At 56.6% G+C, this 16,597-nt stretch overlaps 1 protein-coding gene across 2 annotated transcripts in view; it reads left to right on the top strand.

Annotated features, from left to right (window-relative positions):
* Nucleotides 1-16,597, top strand: part of ABCA3 (ATP binding cassette subfamily A member 3) — a 30,915-nt gene that overhangs the window by 10,359 nt on the left and 3,959 nt on the right. The window contains exons 6-27 of one of the 2 annotated variants that reach the window (XM_042798649.1): nt 1,040-1,299; nt 2,049-2,165; nt 2,713-2,833; nt 3,397-3,570; nt 4,208-4,389; nt 5,576-5,722; nt 6,095-6,224; nt 7,084-7,238; nt 8,112-8,267; nt 8,605-8,815; nt 9,115-9,265; nt 9,778-9,876; nt 10,077-10,269; nt 11,116-11,419; nt 11,761-12,034; nt 12,630-12,834; nt 13,335-13,554; nt 13,800-13,958; nt 14,488-14,660; nt 14,963-15,097; nt 15,232-15,426; nt 16,342-16,529. In XM_042798649.1, coding sequence (XP_042654583.1) covers nt 1,040-1,299; nt 2,049-2,165; nt 2,713-2,833; nt 3,397-3,570; nt 4,208-4,389; nt 5,576-5,722; nt 6,095-6,224; nt 7,084-7,238; nt 8,112-8,267; nt 8,605-8,815; nt 9,115-9,265; nt 9,778-9,876; nt 10,077-10,269; nt 11,116-11,419; nt 11,761-12,034; nt 12,630-12,834; nt 13,335-13,554; nt 13,800-13,958; nt 14,488-14,660; nt 14,963-15,097; nt 15,232-15,426; nt 16,342-16,529 — 3,949 coding nt within the window. Of the gene's footprint in view, nt 1-1,039; nt 1,300-2,048; nt 2,166-2,712; nt 2,834-3,396; nt 3,571-4,207; nt 4,390-5,575; nt 5,723-6,094; nt 6,225-7,083; nt 7,239-8,111; nt 8,268-8,604; nt 8,816-9,114; nt 9,266-9,777; nt 9,877-10,076; nt 10,270-11,115; nt 11,420-11,757; nt 12,035-12,629; nt 12,835-13,334; nt 13,555-13,799; nt 13,959-14,487; nt 14,661-14,962; nt 15,098-15,231; nt 15,427-16,341; nt 16,530-16,597 lie in introns of both variants that reach the window. The other variant, XM_042798648.1, reaches the window with a different exon arrangement.

The raw sequence follows: 16,597 nt of genomic DNA, 5'->3' as shown, positions 1-16,597 counted from the left end.
GCTCAGTGTTTATTGTGCTGCTTAAATACTTTAAAAGTAAATAGAGCAGTTCTGTGGTTTGAGCGTAGGTTTTTAAGGAAAGCCAAACCACTGACTGAGCAGGAGGCAGTGGGGACGTTGCCAGAGCTGGCGCTGGCTTAGGACTTGCTTTTTCAGGAGCTTCCTCTGTGGCTGCAGAGGCAATGTGTCCCTCGGTCGGGTTTCTCCTTCCATCATTCAATAACGATGTCAAGGAAAAGATTGAGAGGCCAAGAAAGTGGGCGAACGGGTTTTGCTCACGCTGTGTAAGTAAACCTGAGCCTGAGAGGACGATATCTGCTGGTTCAGGTGTTCTGCAGGACGGGGTGACCAGGGGCTCAGATCAATTCCCTTGCTACAGTGTTTGTTTAGTAAATTAGTTAACGTAAAACATTGTCCATGATCTCATATTCTTACTTTTTGCTTCTATGTCTAGGTCATTTTAAGCAACTAACTTTCAAAATGCTCATCTGGGGCTTTGTAAGCAGCATTTGAGTTTACATTCAAGTAACACGTGGCAGAAAACCCACCTAAAAATAAACTAGTTGAAAATTAAAAATCTGTCACTGTTTTCTCTTGCACGAAAATTTAAGCCAAATGTGTGAGTAGTGGGATATATTCTTCCTCACCAAAACCTGCATAGTATGTGGTATTCTCTTGCCTTACGAAGAAAAGGGGCCAAATACAAACTCAGTGACATTGGTGGTGGTTAACGATGATGGAGAATCTCCCCCCTTACAAAAATAAAGCTGTGCCTGCCGAAAGGCGACTGCAGTTTAAATTGAGTTTTCCTGCCAGCTGCTTTTAAATGATGGTTATGAAAGATTTAAACTGTTGTGATTTAAATCCTTCCTGAGCCCCTCTGTGTCTGCAGAAGCGTGTCGATAGTGGTGTTTATTTTGCTTTTTGTTCCTCCTTCCCAAACTATTCCACCCGCAAAGGCTGTTTCTCTCATCCCGCCAGTGCCTCCCTCCAAAACCCGGACCCATCTCTATTCCCTCGTGTTGTTTTCGCCGCGCAGGCTACATCCGAGAAGGTTTCCTGGCCGTGCAGCACGCGGTGGACAGAGCCATCATGCAGTACCACGCCAATGCCAGCTCTGCCAGCCTGCTGGAGAACATCACGGTGGTGGTGCAGCGCTTCCCCTACCCGGCGTACGTCAATGACCTGTTCCTCCTCGCCATCCAGAACCAGCTGCCTCTGCTGCTCATGCTCAGCTTCACCTACACCTCGCTCAACATCGTCCGTGCCGTCGTGCACGAGAAGGAGAAGAAGCTGAAGGTAACACTGGGTGGTGGGACATATGGGGGTGGTTCTCCCTCCGCAGCATTTCCCAGTGGGTGCTGCCTTGAAGTTAGGAACAAAATCCTGTGAGGTTCGGAGCCAGTAAGCAGGAGGTGGGGATGGCAGCAGATTAGCAAGCCCCAGAGAGGAATGTTGCTAATCCTGCTGCTGGGATGAGGCTGGGCTCTCCTTGCTGTGCAGCCAAGGGTGCTGGACTGAAGGGCTGGTGTTTCTCTTGGGCTGGAAGGTGGCTTGGAAAAAAGGGCAGCACGTGTGGCTTCAAGAGTTTTGTAGATTCGAGAGTTCAGTGTGTGGGAAGCAAGATTTTTGTCTTTTGAATGTGGAAACCCATGTGCCTGACTTGTGTCGTGGGGATGGTTGGAGCTTGGCTCATGGTGGTTGCGACAGAGGGGCTGAGTGTGCAGGGCTTGGCTTCCCAGGGGCACGGGCTTGTCCTGCCTGGTGACCGTGGTGGCCCTGCTGGCCCCAGCTGCTGCGGTTTTGGGTTCAGCTCGGCTCCCTGGGGAGATGTTCTCCTGTGGCAGTGGCACCCTCCAGGGAGGTGAGGGACACCATGAGATGCCAAAGACTGTGCAGGACCACTTTGATGGGACCTGGGGCTGCCACCTCCCTTGCCAGTGCTGCAGGACAAAGCCACCACCGCCCTGACCAGGGCCTGCACCTCGCCCTGGCTGTGCCCGCGAAGTGTGGGTGCAGCCCTGGGTGACGGCGTGACCTCCCTGCAGGAGTACATGCACATGATGGGCCTCAGCAACTGGTTGCACTGGAGTGCCTGGTTCCTCATGTTCTTCCTCTTCCTCCTGGTGTCCGTGTTTTTTGTCACCGTGCTCTTCTGTGTCAAGGTGAGTGTCTTGCCCCGGGCCACCGTTCTGTAGGCTGGAAGCTCTGTGCTGACACGGCTCCTCTGCCGTGGGCTGGACTGGACTGTCCTGGTGTCTCAAGACTCCTCCACGTGTGTAACGGGAGGCTGGAGTTGGCCTTTTCCACAGCTGGGTGGGCAGTGCTGCCCTTGCACAGCAGGGGTGACCCACCCAGGAAGGGGCTGGGGGTGGGAGCCCCGGGCACTCCGTGCAGAGCAGGACCACGCTGCTCCGACAGCCCTGTGCACCTTTGGAGGGCCTCGGGCTTTCCCCCCTGCTTGTACCCACACCATGAGAAGCAGGAGGTGGCTGCCTTGGTGCTGAGTAAAGGTGTCTCCTGCCTCAGACCCCACGTCACGTGAGGGCAACCTGTATTTCCTCCCATTGGAGGGGTCTAGGAGGGCCTGGGCTTTCTCACCCGTCTTCAGTTTGTCTAACCCATGGGGAACATCAGGTCTCAGCTGCCCACACGTTCCTGCAGCCATGGCCAGCTTCAGCAGCCCTGGGCGTAACCTGATTTTCTTGGTAGGTGAGCGAACAGGGAGCGGTGCTCACCAACAGCGACCCCACGCTGGTGTTCACCTTCCTCGCCATCTTCTCCATCTCCTCTATCTCCTTCAACTTCATGGTGAGCACCTTCTTCTCGAGAGGTGAGTCCCTCCCCAGGTGCCTCCTTGCGTTGCTGACCAGTGGGGCTGGAGGGTCGTTATGGGCCTTGTGCTGTAAAATCTTAGGTTCATTTTGGTTGGAAGGCAGCTCTGGAGGTTATCCATCCATCCTGCTCAAAGCAGGACCAGCTCCAGAGTTACGTGAGGTTGCACCGGGCACTGTGTTGGATAACTTGCTTTGACATGTGGAGGGGGACACCTTTCTTCCCTTTTTTGGCTGCTTTTTCCCCATGGTGCGTGGGAAGGGGTGTGTGTACTGTTGCTTCCCAAACCAGACGAGCTCATGAGGCAGGGCCTCATCTGGCTGTCTTGGCCCCAAGGTGGGATGGCCCCAGTCTGGGGTGGGCAGTGTGCTTCTGCAGCTGCCCACCCCAGGGCTGGGGTCCAGCACTGCTCCATGGCACGTGGGAACATCCTACAGCCCCCCTGTAGCCACACTATGGACAAAAGGCTTGAATCATCTTGGGTGGAGAGCTGGTGAGAAATATTCGGCGGCATCACCATATTATTGATGTTTTCTCTCCCGCTTTTCTCTGTGCTGGCAGCAAATGTGGCGGCTGCCGCTGGTGGCTTCCTCTACTTTTTCTCCTACATCCCTTACTTCTTCATCTCGCCCCGCTACGACCTGATGTCCCACAGCCAGAAGCTGGCATCCTGCCTCATCTCCAACGTCGCCATGGCCATGGGGGCACAGCTTATAGGCATGTTCGAAGGAAAAGGTGAGCAAGTGCCTCCCATCCCTCAGGAGAGGAGCCAGCCTTTTTTCTTGGCAGGTCGGGACTGGCTTGCATGTGGTATGAAGGGTGGAAAGAAGTCAGGGAGAAGCACTTCCCTGCTGCTAACGAGAGCTGGAGGGCTAATTGCTGATCGCTCCCACAGGTTGTATCAGCAGTGGGGCTCTGCCCCTCCAAACCCATGCCCCTGGCGGTCTGGGCTGTGCAAAATGCCATCATCGCTTCAATTACCAAAAAAATTCTGTTCTAATAGATGGGAATCCATTGCATTTCCTCCTTCCCAATATATATCTTTAATTTCTACGCTATTAAGAATTTGCTGTTGGTTCCAGCAGAGGCCATGCTTTTGCAAAGTGATGGCCTTGGTGGCAGTGGCTGGAGAAGAGATTGCTTCTTCCCCGAGCAGCTGCAGAGAACGTGATGAAAGAAGCATGGTGGGGTGGGGTGCCTCGAGATGTCAGCGCGCTTTCTGCTGCCTGTCAGTAGAAGGGATTGTAGAGCCATGCACGTGCTGCTCCTTACCGAGCAGTGGATGAGGACAGGGGATGCTATCCGACAGTCTCGGAGAACACTTTGTCCTTCTGGGGATGCGGAGGTGGGCAGTGCCCCGTGTGTGTTGCAGGCACTGGGATTCAGTGGAGGGACCTGATGAAGCCTGTCAGCGTGGATGACAACTTCACCTTAGCCCAAGTGCTGGGGATGCTGCTCCTGGACTCGGCACTCTACGGCGTGGTGGCCTGGTACGTGGAGGCCGTCTTTCCAGGGGAGTACGGCGTGCCTCAGCCGTGGTACTTCTTCTTGACGGTGAGCACTGCTTACGCACCCCTTCCAGCATCGCTTCTGTGCTGTGCAGTGAGCTGGACTAACGTACCACCCGGCCTCCAAAATCAAGGGGTCTGCCGCATGTCCTCGGTGAAGGCTGACGCAGCTGTATTTTTTTACGGAATACAAAACGCTTTCTGGCTTTAAATCTTTGTCCCAACACTTGGTGTGCAGAGTGTTCAGTATCTCCGTGCTTAAGCAAAGGCATTGGAGAGAAGCCCCAGGTGCGAGCAACCAGATCCAGTCATTTGAAACTCCTCGAGCGCTGCCATCTGGGTGGACCGGGGCGATCTGCGTCCCGCTGCCAGCTCCCACGTGCTGGTGCCGGGGGGGTGGGTGACGACTGTCACCCTGTCAGCCGAGCTGCCCTCGCTCTGCCAAGTCAAATGCTTGGCATCATCTTCAGCGGCTGTAGCTGCGGTGGTTACTGCAGCTCAGCTGGCTGCTGAGAATTCGTCAAGCCACAGCGACGCAATCAGTTCTGATCCTCTGGATGTATCCCTTGTTTGATCAGGAGGTTATTCCTCCTCCGCTCTAAATTCGTTATCCCAGCATGGTTTCACTCCAGCACCCTCTTTACTCCCTCATCAGCTAGACCAGAGTAGCAGAGATACAGCTGTCTGCCAAAAGTCACAGCAGGGTGCTGATTTTGCATCCAGGAGTTGTTGAGTTGTTATTTCCGCAGGGATTTAAGGTCCTGAATGCTTCTTTTCATTCTTAAAGAGCCTTGTCAAAAAAAGGCTGTAATTGCAGCAGCTAGACCTTGGGCTTTTTGTATTTAGTGTATGTCAAGGCTCTTGGAGGGCAGTGATCACTCATTGCACGAGCTCTTCTGGGCAGGGTGCTTCTGCCTGAGCAGTTTTGCTTCTCATCAAAGTACTGACCTTTTCCATGGGAATGAAGGTGGGGAAAAGCTGCCTGTGTAATCACAGGCAATCCTGCTGGAAGGGAGAATGAGGGGAAGGCAGCAGAGCAGGAGGAGCAGTTGCATCCTCTGTCTGACCTGCCTGCCAAAGGTGTATGTGCTGGTTGGCAATTCCCAGGCCAAGGAGAGTGGTCTTGGAGATCCCTGGGAGGCATCTGCATGGGAGGAGGAGGGTGGCCGAGGCTTTGGGAAGAGATGGTCTCTGCCTGTGCCTGAGTTTCTCTCTCTGTCTTCTTCCATCAGCCCTCATACTGGTGTGGGCGCCCCAGGACCGTCGTGGGAAAAGAAAAGGAGGAGGAGGAGGACCCCGAGAAGGCTCTGAAGAGCCAGTACATAGAAGAGGAACCTGCCGACCTCGTGTCAGGAATCAAAATAAAGCACCTTTCCAAGGTACCAACTGCCCAGCACAACACAAACACATCATAATGTTGTTTTTGTAAAAACTGCTGCCTGCAGGCAGCTTCCTTATAATTTCACTGCCCTCTTTGCCTAGGGCTGTGTTGCTTGGCTGCTGGAAGGCAGGTAAGGCTGTCCCCCAGAGCTGGCTGCATTTTGTTGTGGGCTGAAGTGTTAGGTACTTACAAGCGCGGTGGCATCTGTATTTAACCTGTTGACATCTGAATTTAACCTGAATTAAACCGGTTGTCTAATGCCAACAGCGTGTGAGCATCACGGGTTGTGTCTGCCGGGCGCAGCGGAGGAGGCAGATCTGAGAGCGCTTGCCTCGAGCGCAGCATCAACTCGCTAATGTAATCTCTGCAGGTCTTCAAAGTGGGAAACAAGACGAAAGAGGCAGTCAAGGACTTAACAGTGAACATGTACGAAGGGCAGATTACGGTTCTGTTGGGACACAATGGTGCTGGGAAGACCACCACTCTGTCCATGCTCACAGGTAAGAGCCGCATCCTGCTGCGGGGCTGGCATGGGGCAGGGAAAGGGCTGGTGGCTTGACTCGCCGAGAGGAGCTGAACCTCATCTCTGAGGTTGGGAAGGGGCTTTTGCTCTTCCCTGGAGCAGCTTTGGTTCACTGAGCTGTTGGCCAGGAATGCTGGCGTAGTGAGAGGCACATCACTGCCTGGGGGGAGGGAGGGAGGGAGGGAGGGAGGGAGGGAGGGAGGGAGGGAGGGAGGGAGGGTGGGGGTCCATGCTCAGCCCTCTCTGAGAGTGGGATCAGCTGAGGGGGGAAATGACAGCCAGTCTTTGTGTCGGAGAGCCCTGAGAAGGGAAAGGACCTGCTGCAGGATGGGTCTCTGTAGGCTTTGTCATGGTAAGGCAGAGAGGGCGTGGGCCAAGAGCTGGTCTTCATCGTTCTTGAAGTGCTGAGCTCCGGGCAGCCTGTTTTGACATGGTGGCCATGGTGACCTTTGGTCCCTCCGTCCCTGTCAGCTCCTGCCCGCCCAGGCTGCTCACGGGACCTTCCCTGGAGGCCTGCCCTGGCCTTGCCTAGACCTCTGCCAGGCCAAGGGCCAGGCTGGCCTGCCCGCTTCCCTCCTCGCCTGCCCGCTCTGGCAGCGCTGCCAGGCCCACCTCCTGCCTGCGGATGCCATGCAGCCCACCCTGCGGGCGGGAGGGCGCAGAGAGCTGCTGTGCCCCAGCTCGAGCAAGAAACTGCCTTGCTCTGACTTCTGCCAGAAAGCCACGGTGTGTGTGGGGGGGAATGCTTGGCAGGATCCCCGCCTTTCCGCCGGCTCTTTGCTGCCCAGGGTTATCCTCAGCCCTGAGCCGAGGCCGCTGCATCTTCCTCCTCCCAGGTCTGCACTCTCCGACGGGCGGGCAGGCGTACATCAACGGCTACGAGATCTCCCAGGACATGGTCCTGATCCGCCGCAGCCTGGGCCTGTGTCCCCAGCACGATGTCCTCTTCGACAACATGACGGTGGAAGAGCACCTCCGCTTCTATGCAGGGGTGAGCGTGGTGTCGGGGGGGGGGGAGGAGCGCTGCTGGGGCCCCGGGAGCCAGCCCTGGGGTTGGGCACCCTGCAGCCACCCTGTGGCTTCCTGAGGCTGGGAAAGCCTGGTGAGATCTGTCAGGCAGGTCCAGAGGAGGGTCACAGAAATGATCAGGGAGGGTGGAACACCTCTCCTGTAAGCACAGGCTGAGAGTTGGCGTTGTTCAGCGTGGAGAAGAGAAGGCTCCAGGGAGACCTTTCAGTACTTACAGGGGGCTTATAAGAAAGATGGGGAGGGACTTTTTAGTAGGGCCCATAGCAATATGGGACAAAGCGTAATGGTTTTAAACTAGAAGAGGGTAGATTCAGACTAGATACACAGAAGACACTTTTTACAAGGAAGGTGGTGAGACACTGGCCCAGGTTGCCCAGAGCGGTGGTAGATGCCCCATCTCTGGAAACATTCCAGGCCAGGTTGGACGGGGCTCTGAGCAACCTGATCTAGTTGAAGATGTCCCTGCTCAGTGCAGGGGAGTTGGATTAGATGACCTTTAAAGGTCCCTTTCAACCCAAACCGTTCTATGATAAGCAGAAGAGCCCTTGCCTCCTCTTCCCACCTCATCTGCAGGCAGAAGCTCCCTACTTGGCTGATGGAGGTGTGGAGAAGGGTCACAGGCAGCATGGCTCTGCTGAAAGCCCCTCGCTAGCTGTGCCAGCTCCCTCAGAGTCAGGCAGGAGTCCATCCCTGTGCTTCCCCACCTTCCTGCCCGGGTGTGGAGGAGGGAGTGTGGTGGGGTTTAGCAGCCGGTGGCCAATGTGGTGGGAAGGATCTTTGCCAGATTTGCTTACCCTGTGGGCACACTTAACCCTCCCTTCCCCCTGTCTGGCAGCTGAAGGGGTACCCACCCTCCAAGTGCCCCGAGGAGATCAACCACATCCTGAGGATCCTCAACCTGGAGGACAAGCGCCGCTCTCTGAGCAAGGCGCTCTCCGGTGGCATGAAGCGCAAGCTCTCCATTGGCATCGCCCTCATTGGAGACTCCAAGGCAAGCATCTTCAGCGGGGCTTACCTCAAACCTTTCTCACTGGGGCCAACATAGGTCCTTCTAGTGGCTCTGAAGCTGTTCCTCACTCATGGTAAGCTCGTAGGAGATGCAGGGATAGTGAGGAGGTGGTAGGAGCACCCCCACAAAGTGGGGCGATTCTGAGGAGAGTGCCCTGAGGCTGCAGTACAGCTCTGCTGCCTGGTAGCTGCTCCCCCAAGCCAGATCATCGCATGCATGTTGCAAGGTCAAGGCTCCTTCCGGGCCCCGGGGTTGCCCCCTCCTGCACTGCTGTGCCTCTCCCAGCCCTTTTTGACCAGCACCCATCTCCTGTGTGCAGGTGGTGATGCTGGATGAGCCGACATCAGGGATGGACCCAGCCTCTCGCAGGGCCACGTGGGACCTCCTGCAGCAGCAGAGGAGCAACCGCACCATCCTGCTGACCACCCACTTCATGGATGAGGCTGACCTGCTGGGGGACCGCATAGCTATCATGGCCAAGGGCGAGCTGCAGTGCTGCGGCTCCTCACTCTTCCTCAAGCGCAAATATGGTAAGGCAGGAGCAGGCAGGTCATGCTTGATGTGTTCTCCTTGCCAGGGAGAAGCAGGAGGGGGATATAGGGTAGGGAAGGGGACCCATTGCTCCTTGTCTGATGGCTGCTTGCTCCCTGCTGTGCTGTTCTGCCTCTTCTGAGGCCCATCCCCACGCTTGCTCCTGCATCGTGTCCGTAGCCCAGGCAAAGCTGTCAGTGCTCTACGGGTGCCTTAGCATCTCTGTCTGCTCCAGCACCCCAGGGCCAGACTGGGCTGCAATTTACCCTCCTCTCTCTTCTCTTGTGGTTCTGCCCAGGGGCAGGATATCACATGGTGATGGTGAAGGAGCCCTACTGTAACCTGGGGGAGATCTCCCGCCTCATCTGTCAGTACGTGCCCAACGCCACCATGGAGAGCAATGCTGGGGCAGAGCTGTCCTTCATCCTGCCGAAGGAGAGCACGCACAGGTAATGGCATCGTCCCCTGCTTGCCTCCCTGGGTGGGTCCCCTCCTCTGCACATGTTGGGGCACACACTGTCGTCACGGGCTCGCTGGAAAGGGGAGCTGCTCTCTGCATCAGCGCTGGCCTTAGAAAATTGGGTTCGGTTCCTCCTTTCACCACCATCCTCCCCCATGTCTGCTGGCACATCGCTCTCGTGCCCACCGTGTCACCGCCTGTGCAGCAGCTGGGTGGGACAGCACTGGTTGCTGATAGCTGGTGACGGCTGTGGGGTGGAGGGTGGCACAAACGAGGCAGGCTGGTTTGGCTCCGAAATCAAATATAGGGATAGCTGAGGCTGCCTGAGGAAGGTAGTAGAAGATGGAGCCCAAAAGCTGTTCTTGGGGTGCTTAGTGCAGCCGGCAGCCCCAGAGCTGGCTGCAGGACTCAAAACAGCCGCAAGACCAACCCAGAGGGTTTTAACCTTTGAGTGTCCCCTCTCATGAGCGTCGGCATCTAACGCCTCACGTCTCTGTTCAGGTTTGAAGCCCTGTTCACGGAGCTGGAGCAGAAGAGGGAGGAGCTGGGCATTGCCAGCTACGGGGCCTCGGTCACCACCATGGAGGAGGTCTTCCTGAGGTAGGCAGGGGGGAGGCTGGCCCCCCGTGGGGTGTCACCTGGCGCTGACCAGTCGCCACGTGCTTTGGTGATGGCTGTGTCCTGCACAGCTCTCCAGGACACGTGCTGGGTTTTGTTTCTTGGGTTTGCCTTCCCCGGCTCAGAACAGCTTGAACCTGTCTGGGTCTGTATTTCATCACCCCGTTTGCCTCCTGGCGCAGGGTGGGGAAGCTTGTGGACTCCAGCATGGACATCCAGGCCATCCAGCTACCTGCTCTCCAGTACCAGCACGAGAGACGCTCCAATGACTGGGCCATGGATGACTCCAGCAGCCTGAGCGGCATGACCGACATGACGGATGACAGCGGGGCGCTCATTACGGAGGACTGCTCCAGCATCAAGCTCAACACCGGGGTGAGTGCTGGGGGTGTCAGTGTGGCAGGAATGGGGAGAGAGAGAGAGCATGTGAAGGGGGTTTTTGGAGCAGGGTTACCAGGTGGAGCCTCCCCCATGGCTGGTCTCGTGTGTGGTTTGGAAGATCAAATGGGAATCTGCATCTTTAGGGCAAATTATTTTTAGGGTGGTTGGGGGGTGGTCACTGCCATACCCTTCATGTTAATCTTGGAGTCTGCAGAGATGCTTTTGAAGGGGTTCCAGGTGATCCAAGGTGGTTTTCACCTGCCGTTGCTACATCGCTTGGAATTTCCGGCAGGGAGATGAGAAAAACTATCTTCCTTCCCTTGCTAGGCTTGTGTTTCAGGTCCCTGGCAGTCCTTCATGGCCTGCTGCCTATGCGCCCGTGATAAATTTCCCTGCGCTTCTCAAGGGCATGTCTCAAAGGCAGAAGAGGAGAAAGATATTTATGGGTTTAAAAAAGCAAAGAAGGTGCTTGCAGGGGCCGGGCTGGGTTGCTTTGGCAGGCAGCTGTGTTGCAGTAATCCTATTTGTGAACTTCAAATGCTGAGAGGTGGAAGAAGGTAAAGGTCGTGGCTAAAGCTGCTTTTAACACCTGAGATCCCAAAGTGACTGCATCCTGTTGGGAAGCTGTGGAGTTTGATGGGCTGACTTGCTGTGCTGGAGTTAAGCAGCTGCCCTGCTAATCCCTTTGCAGGCTTGGCCGGAGAGCAGGCTCTGCTGCGGGCTCGCAGGCTACATGCAGGACAAGGAGGTGGTTTTGGGGTCGTTCCCCCCATCAGCTGCGTGGGGTGATGTCTGCAGCTGGCAGAGCTCGTGTTGACCTGACTTCTTCTCCCCTCCCAGTTCTACCTGTGCTGCCAGCAGTTCTACGCCATGTTCATGAAGCGAGCCATGTACAGCTGGCGCAACTGGAAGATGGTGGCAGCACAGTTCCTCGTGCCTCTGATTTTCACTGCCTTTGCCCTCATCGTGGCCAAGACCTTCCCGGGACCCAGGGACTCCTCCCTGCTGAGGCTGACTCTGGAGCCCTACGGCCAGACCATCGTGCCTTTCTGTGTCTCGGCCACCTCGGGCCTGTCGCAGAGGTTGGCGGAGCAGTACGTGGAGCTGCTGGAGGCCCAGCATCAGTCGCCGCTGGAGGTGCTGGGTGAGGCTTCACGGAGCACCAGCAGAGTAGGCAATGCCCGCCGGGGTGCGCAGGAGCCACGAGCTTCTCTTGCCAGGGCCCTCGGTGTGGGTGGCTCAGGTCCCAGCCGCAGTGTAGCTGACGTATCCCCTCGTACCCTCTCCCGCGTGGGAGAGTCCCTCAGTTGGCAGGACCCCTCCTCACCCAGGCAGAGCTGTGCTCTCCGTAACCCTGCGTTTGTGACCATCATCGGGGCTGGGGTGGGCCATCAGGGCTGGGGCTGCTCGGGGTCTTTTCCAGTTGGGCGCCAGGTCAGCTTTCATGGGATGGAGCCCGCTCATAACAGCCGTGGTGTCTAGCAGGTGGCCTGGAGGAGTACCTCATCTCAAGAGCCTCCAAGGAAGGGGGAGCCTTCAACGAGCACTACATCGCAGCTGCCTCCTTCGAAGGAGCCGGGAACCGCACGGTGGTCACCGCGCTCTTCAACAACCAGGCATACCACTCCCCGGCCACGGCCCTTATGCTGGCTGACAACGCTGTCTTCAGGGTACTGGCGGGCCCCAATGCCTCCATCACAGTCACCAACTACCCTCAGCCCCGCAACATCACCGAGAAGGCCAAAGACCAGCTCATGGAGTACGTCTCATGGCACGTCCCTTGCTTTCCTGCTAGGGCTCGTGATTTCCACGGGTGCAGATTGGCTTGGTTGTACTGGCGTCAGTGGAGGAGCCAGGCTGGAGCTTCTCAGATCCAAACATGGCTGTGATTATACTCAGGAGGTCAGGAGAGCAAAGCTGTGTAGGTGACTTACCTCCCTGAGCCTGACAGCCACGTCACCCCATGCACACGTCTCTGGTTGGGTATTCCCCTGTAGATGCTGGTTGGGGTTGGTTTTCCTTGGGTGCTCAGGGCAGAGAGGGCTGTATGGCCGTACACTTCACCAAATCCTGCATCCAGGGTCGCTGAACCCCACCTGCGCCAGAGGGGACATGCGTGGGACCTCGCAAAGGCAGGGCGGAGGTTTGTGGTGGGCTAGGTGGGCTGTGCACGGGCGATGCTCATCTCACTGAGGTGTGCTTTTATTGTGGGGTGTTTCTTCTGCGTGCTGGCTTGCTGGGTGAGCGTAGCCTCCACAAGAAGCACGGTGTGGGTGCGCTGTCCCACAACGTAGCCTCAGCGTTGCTTTGTTGAGCTGTCCCTGTCCTAACCTGCCCCACTGCTCTCCCCACAGAGGCCAGACCGGGTTCGCCATTGCCATCAACTTGCTGTACGGCATGGCTTCGCTCGCCAGCACCTTTGCTCTGCTGCTGGTCAGCGAGCGGGCCATCAAAGCCAAGCACGTCCAGTTTGTCAGCGGCGTCTACGTGGTCAACTTCTGGCTTTCCGCCCTGCTCTGGGACATCATCAACTTCCTCATCCCTTGTGCTCTGATGCTGGTGAGTCACCCCGGACACCACAATACCCTCCTGTCCTCCCCCTTGGGTGGGACCTCTGTGGGAGACTCTGCTCCTGTGGGAGAGCTGGGATGTGTGTGGGTGCAGGGAAAAGGATGAGGCCACTGGCATTGTGTCAGTTAACAGAAAGGACCAGCCAGAAGGCTGTCCCTTGGTCCTACTGGGAGCTGGGCCATGGCCAACCAGCTGGGTCAGCTGACTGCAGCCTCTGGCACCTGAACACTTGGGTGTGGGCGCTAGAAAATCTCAAAGACATGGGAGCATGGAGAGGAATTCCCCAGATCTGCCCTTCTGCATCCCAGTCTGCAGAAAGAGGGTTTTTCCCTTGCGGACAGGCATGGGCTGCTGGTAGGAACCATCCGTGAGGGGTTATCGGGGTCAGTGTGATGCTGCTGTTACCTTGCTGCCTGGGCTGTCGGGACAGGGAGACATCGCTTGTGGTCAAGACAAACGTGCATTCTCCTCACGCTGCTGTCCCCCAGGTGATATTCCAAGCCTTTGATGTACAAGCCTTCACCCAAGACAGCCACCTCGTTGATGTGATGCTGATCTTCCTCCTTTATGGCTGGGCCATCATCCCTCTCATGTACCTCCTCAGTTTCTTCTTCTCGGTGGCAGCCACGGCCTACACCCGTCTCACCATCTTCAATATCCTCTCAGGCACAGCCACCTTCCTTGCGGTCACCATCATGAGCATCCCAGGTGGGTCGCTGCCCTCTGTGCCTGCCCAGCACTGCACCCTGCTGCCACCAAGAAGATCTAGCCCCCCAAGGGGACTCTTGTCCCAGAGCTGTCCCACACTAGCAAAAAAACCCCTATGACAGTCCATTCTCACCCATTAAATGTGACAAAATTTGTTGGTTTTCCTTATGAACTTGGAAGTATCGGGCTCTTTCTCTAAAACCGGCTGGCTCCAATCTGTTGATCCTCCTGTGCTCCTCTTTCAGAGCTGGGCTTGGTGGACCTCTCCAAAACCCTGGATAAAGTCTTTCTCATCTTACCCAATTACTGCTTGGGCCAATGCATCAGTGACTTCTACCAAAACTACGAGTTCATTCAGTTTTGTACCTCCTCTGTTGAAGCCATCTTCATCTGCAAGGCATTCAGTGAGTCTCTGTGTTGGTCCCCATCCTGGCCATCCCACTGGGGCGTCTCTGTGGGGTGGGTGGTGGTGCTGAGCAGTACCGTGGGGCCTCTAGCCCAGCCTGGGCAGTAGCTCCAGGTACCATTTTAAAGCAAAAACTGGGCAGTGTAGGTGATCCAATTGTGGGGAATCTTTTCCTTAGTATTGATTTGGAGGAAAATGTGGGCTAGGGCAAGTTTCATACACAAGAAATCCCAGTCCCAAGAGTGACTTGATCGCCTTTGCATGCCTCCCCTGGGCATCTTCTGCCAGATCCCCTCCAGACCAGAATCCTCTTGTGGGAAGCATTGGAAAGAGCTGTGGGCAGGGAGCCCAGTGTGGGCTGGGATAGTGATGAGCGTTGGAAAGAGCTGTGGGCAGGGAGCCCAGTGTGGGCAGGGCTGGAGATGAGGCTGGCAAAGCTTTGGGCTCACAGCTTTCTCTGGAGCTTATCTGGCCCTCTCCGGTGTGTGAATTAATCCAAGTCTTGATTTTGTTCCATCCCTGCTCAGATATCAGTTATCAGATGAACTACTTTTCTTGGGAGACGCCTGGGATCGGACGATACCTGACCTCCTTGACCATCCAGGGTTTCTCCTTCCTCTTCCTCCTTTTCCTCATTGAGACAAACCTTCTCTGGAGGCTCAGAACTTTGGTCTGTGGCATCTGCAGGCGGCGGAAATGGGTGAGCTGAAGCGTGTTGGAGGGAGAAGTAAGGTGCCCTCCAAACCAAGCCTAGGAGTCCCTGCGAGCTGGAGACAGGCCCTCCTCACCTAAATCATCTTCTCAGGGAATACCCCTGGAGCAGGTTGCTTGGAGGGGCAGATTCTGTTGAGTGTATGGGTTGGCAAAAGGAGTGAGGTGTCCCCAGCAGTGGCAGATCAAAAGGGATGGATCCTGCCTGGGCTGGGGACACTGGAGGAACCGTTTGTCCCACAGCAGCCAGGTGGCAAAGAGTGGTTTTTTTTTTTTCTCCCCCCTGTTTAGGTGGCACTGCTGAACAGGGTGTCTGTGCTGCCAGAGGATCGAGACGTGGCAGATGAGAGGAAGAAGGTTTTGGAGTCTCCACCAGAACTGCTGTCATCGCTCAGTAGCCCTCTGGTCATCAAGGAGCTCACCAAGGTGAGGACAGCGTGGCCCTTCCTGAGCATCCTGCTGCCAGCCGAGCCGTGGTCCTGACGGGGCTGGGAAGGCCACCGCTCGCCTTGCTGTGCCGCCGGGCAGTGACTGGCATGGCTTGTGTGTGGGTCCACCAGGTCTACGACAGCCGGGAGTCCCTGCTGGCGGTGGACAGGATCTCCTTGGCCGTCAGCAAAGGGGAATGCTTTGGCCTGCTTGGCTTCAACGGAGCGGGCAAAACCACCACCTTCAAGATGCTGACTGGTGACGAGAGCATCACGTCGGGGGATGCCTTCGTGGATGGCCACAGCATTCTGGCCAACATCAAAAAGGTACTGAGGGCTGCGGGGTGGAGGGTGCCGTTACAAAGAGTCCTGTGGCTGGGCTGGGCTGGGCTGTACCACCTTGCAAGTGCCTCTGAGGAGGACACGGGTGCAGTTGCCAGGGACATTGTGTCCTTGTCTGGCCCAGATCACCGTTATCTGGCCACATGGAAACAGTCCCCTCTCCACTGGGATGCTAGATGCAAAACACATTGGAAGGCAGACCTCAAGAGGGTGGCAAACCCTTCATCAAAGGGTTTAGTTCCATAGTTGGAAATGTGAAAAATGTGAGGTAGTGATCACAGTCAGATGACAATTTCTCTAAAAAGAAGCGGGTCAAACCTTTCCAGACCCCCCCTGCTAGAGGTCTCCTTGCTGGGGTTTGCCCATATCCTTTGGAAGAGCAGGAGATGAGCAGGGGTCAGGCTTTCAGTTCAATCCCTGGATACCTCTACCGCTGTCGACCCCAGACAATGTCAGGCAAGGAGCACGTGAGGAGGGTCGGCCCTGATTGCTTCCTCCCCTGGCACTCTGCCTTCTGTTGGGCTTCTGTCTCCAGAGGAGACCAGGATATGGGAAAGGTACAGACCCTCCAGTGCTTTCCTTCTCCTGAGAGCCTGGGCCACCTGAAATGGCCCCTCACAGTGAGGAACCAGCTTGGGAAACGCAGCGTGAGACCACGCGGGTGCCGCCCCGAGGAGCGCTGCCTGCGCCCATCCCCGCCAGGCCAGCTGCTCCACCCACGGGGGAATTTCCCTCTTACTTCACCCGCGGTTTCAGAGCAGCAGCTCAGTCCCCAGTGCTCTGAGCAAAAACCCCGCAGAGGTGCAGCGAATCCCCGCGGCTGCCAAGGCACCTTCTGGCTTGGACCTGGCGGAGACCTGCCTGTGAGCTAATCCCCGCCGGGTTCCTCGTGCCCCCAAGGTCCAGCAGCGGATCGGCTACTGCCCGCAGTTTGATGCCCTCCTGGACCACATGACAGGCCGCGAGACCCTGAGCATGTACGCCCGGCTGCGGGGCATCCCCGAGCGCTACATCGGCAGCTGCGTGGAGAACATGCTGAGAGGGCTGCTTCTGGAGCCCCACGCCGACAAGCTCGTGAGGACCTACAGGTGAGAGGAAACGTGGAGACACCCCATGTGCTCTGCCCCTTGCCCCGTGGGGCTCTCGCTTTGCTCAT

Source organism: Tyto alba, unplaced genomic scaffold (assembly GCF_018691265.1).
Source record: "Tyto alba isolate M040663 unplaced genomic scaffold, T.alba_DEE_v4.0 Super-Scaffold_28, whole genome shotgun sequence".
Taxonomy (NCBI): Eukaryota; Metazoa; Chordata; class Aves; order Strigiformes; family Tytonidae; genus Tyto; species Tyto alba.
Note: the sequence above shows the minus strand (reverse complement) of the source record. Positions and strands in the feature narration are given on the sequence as shown.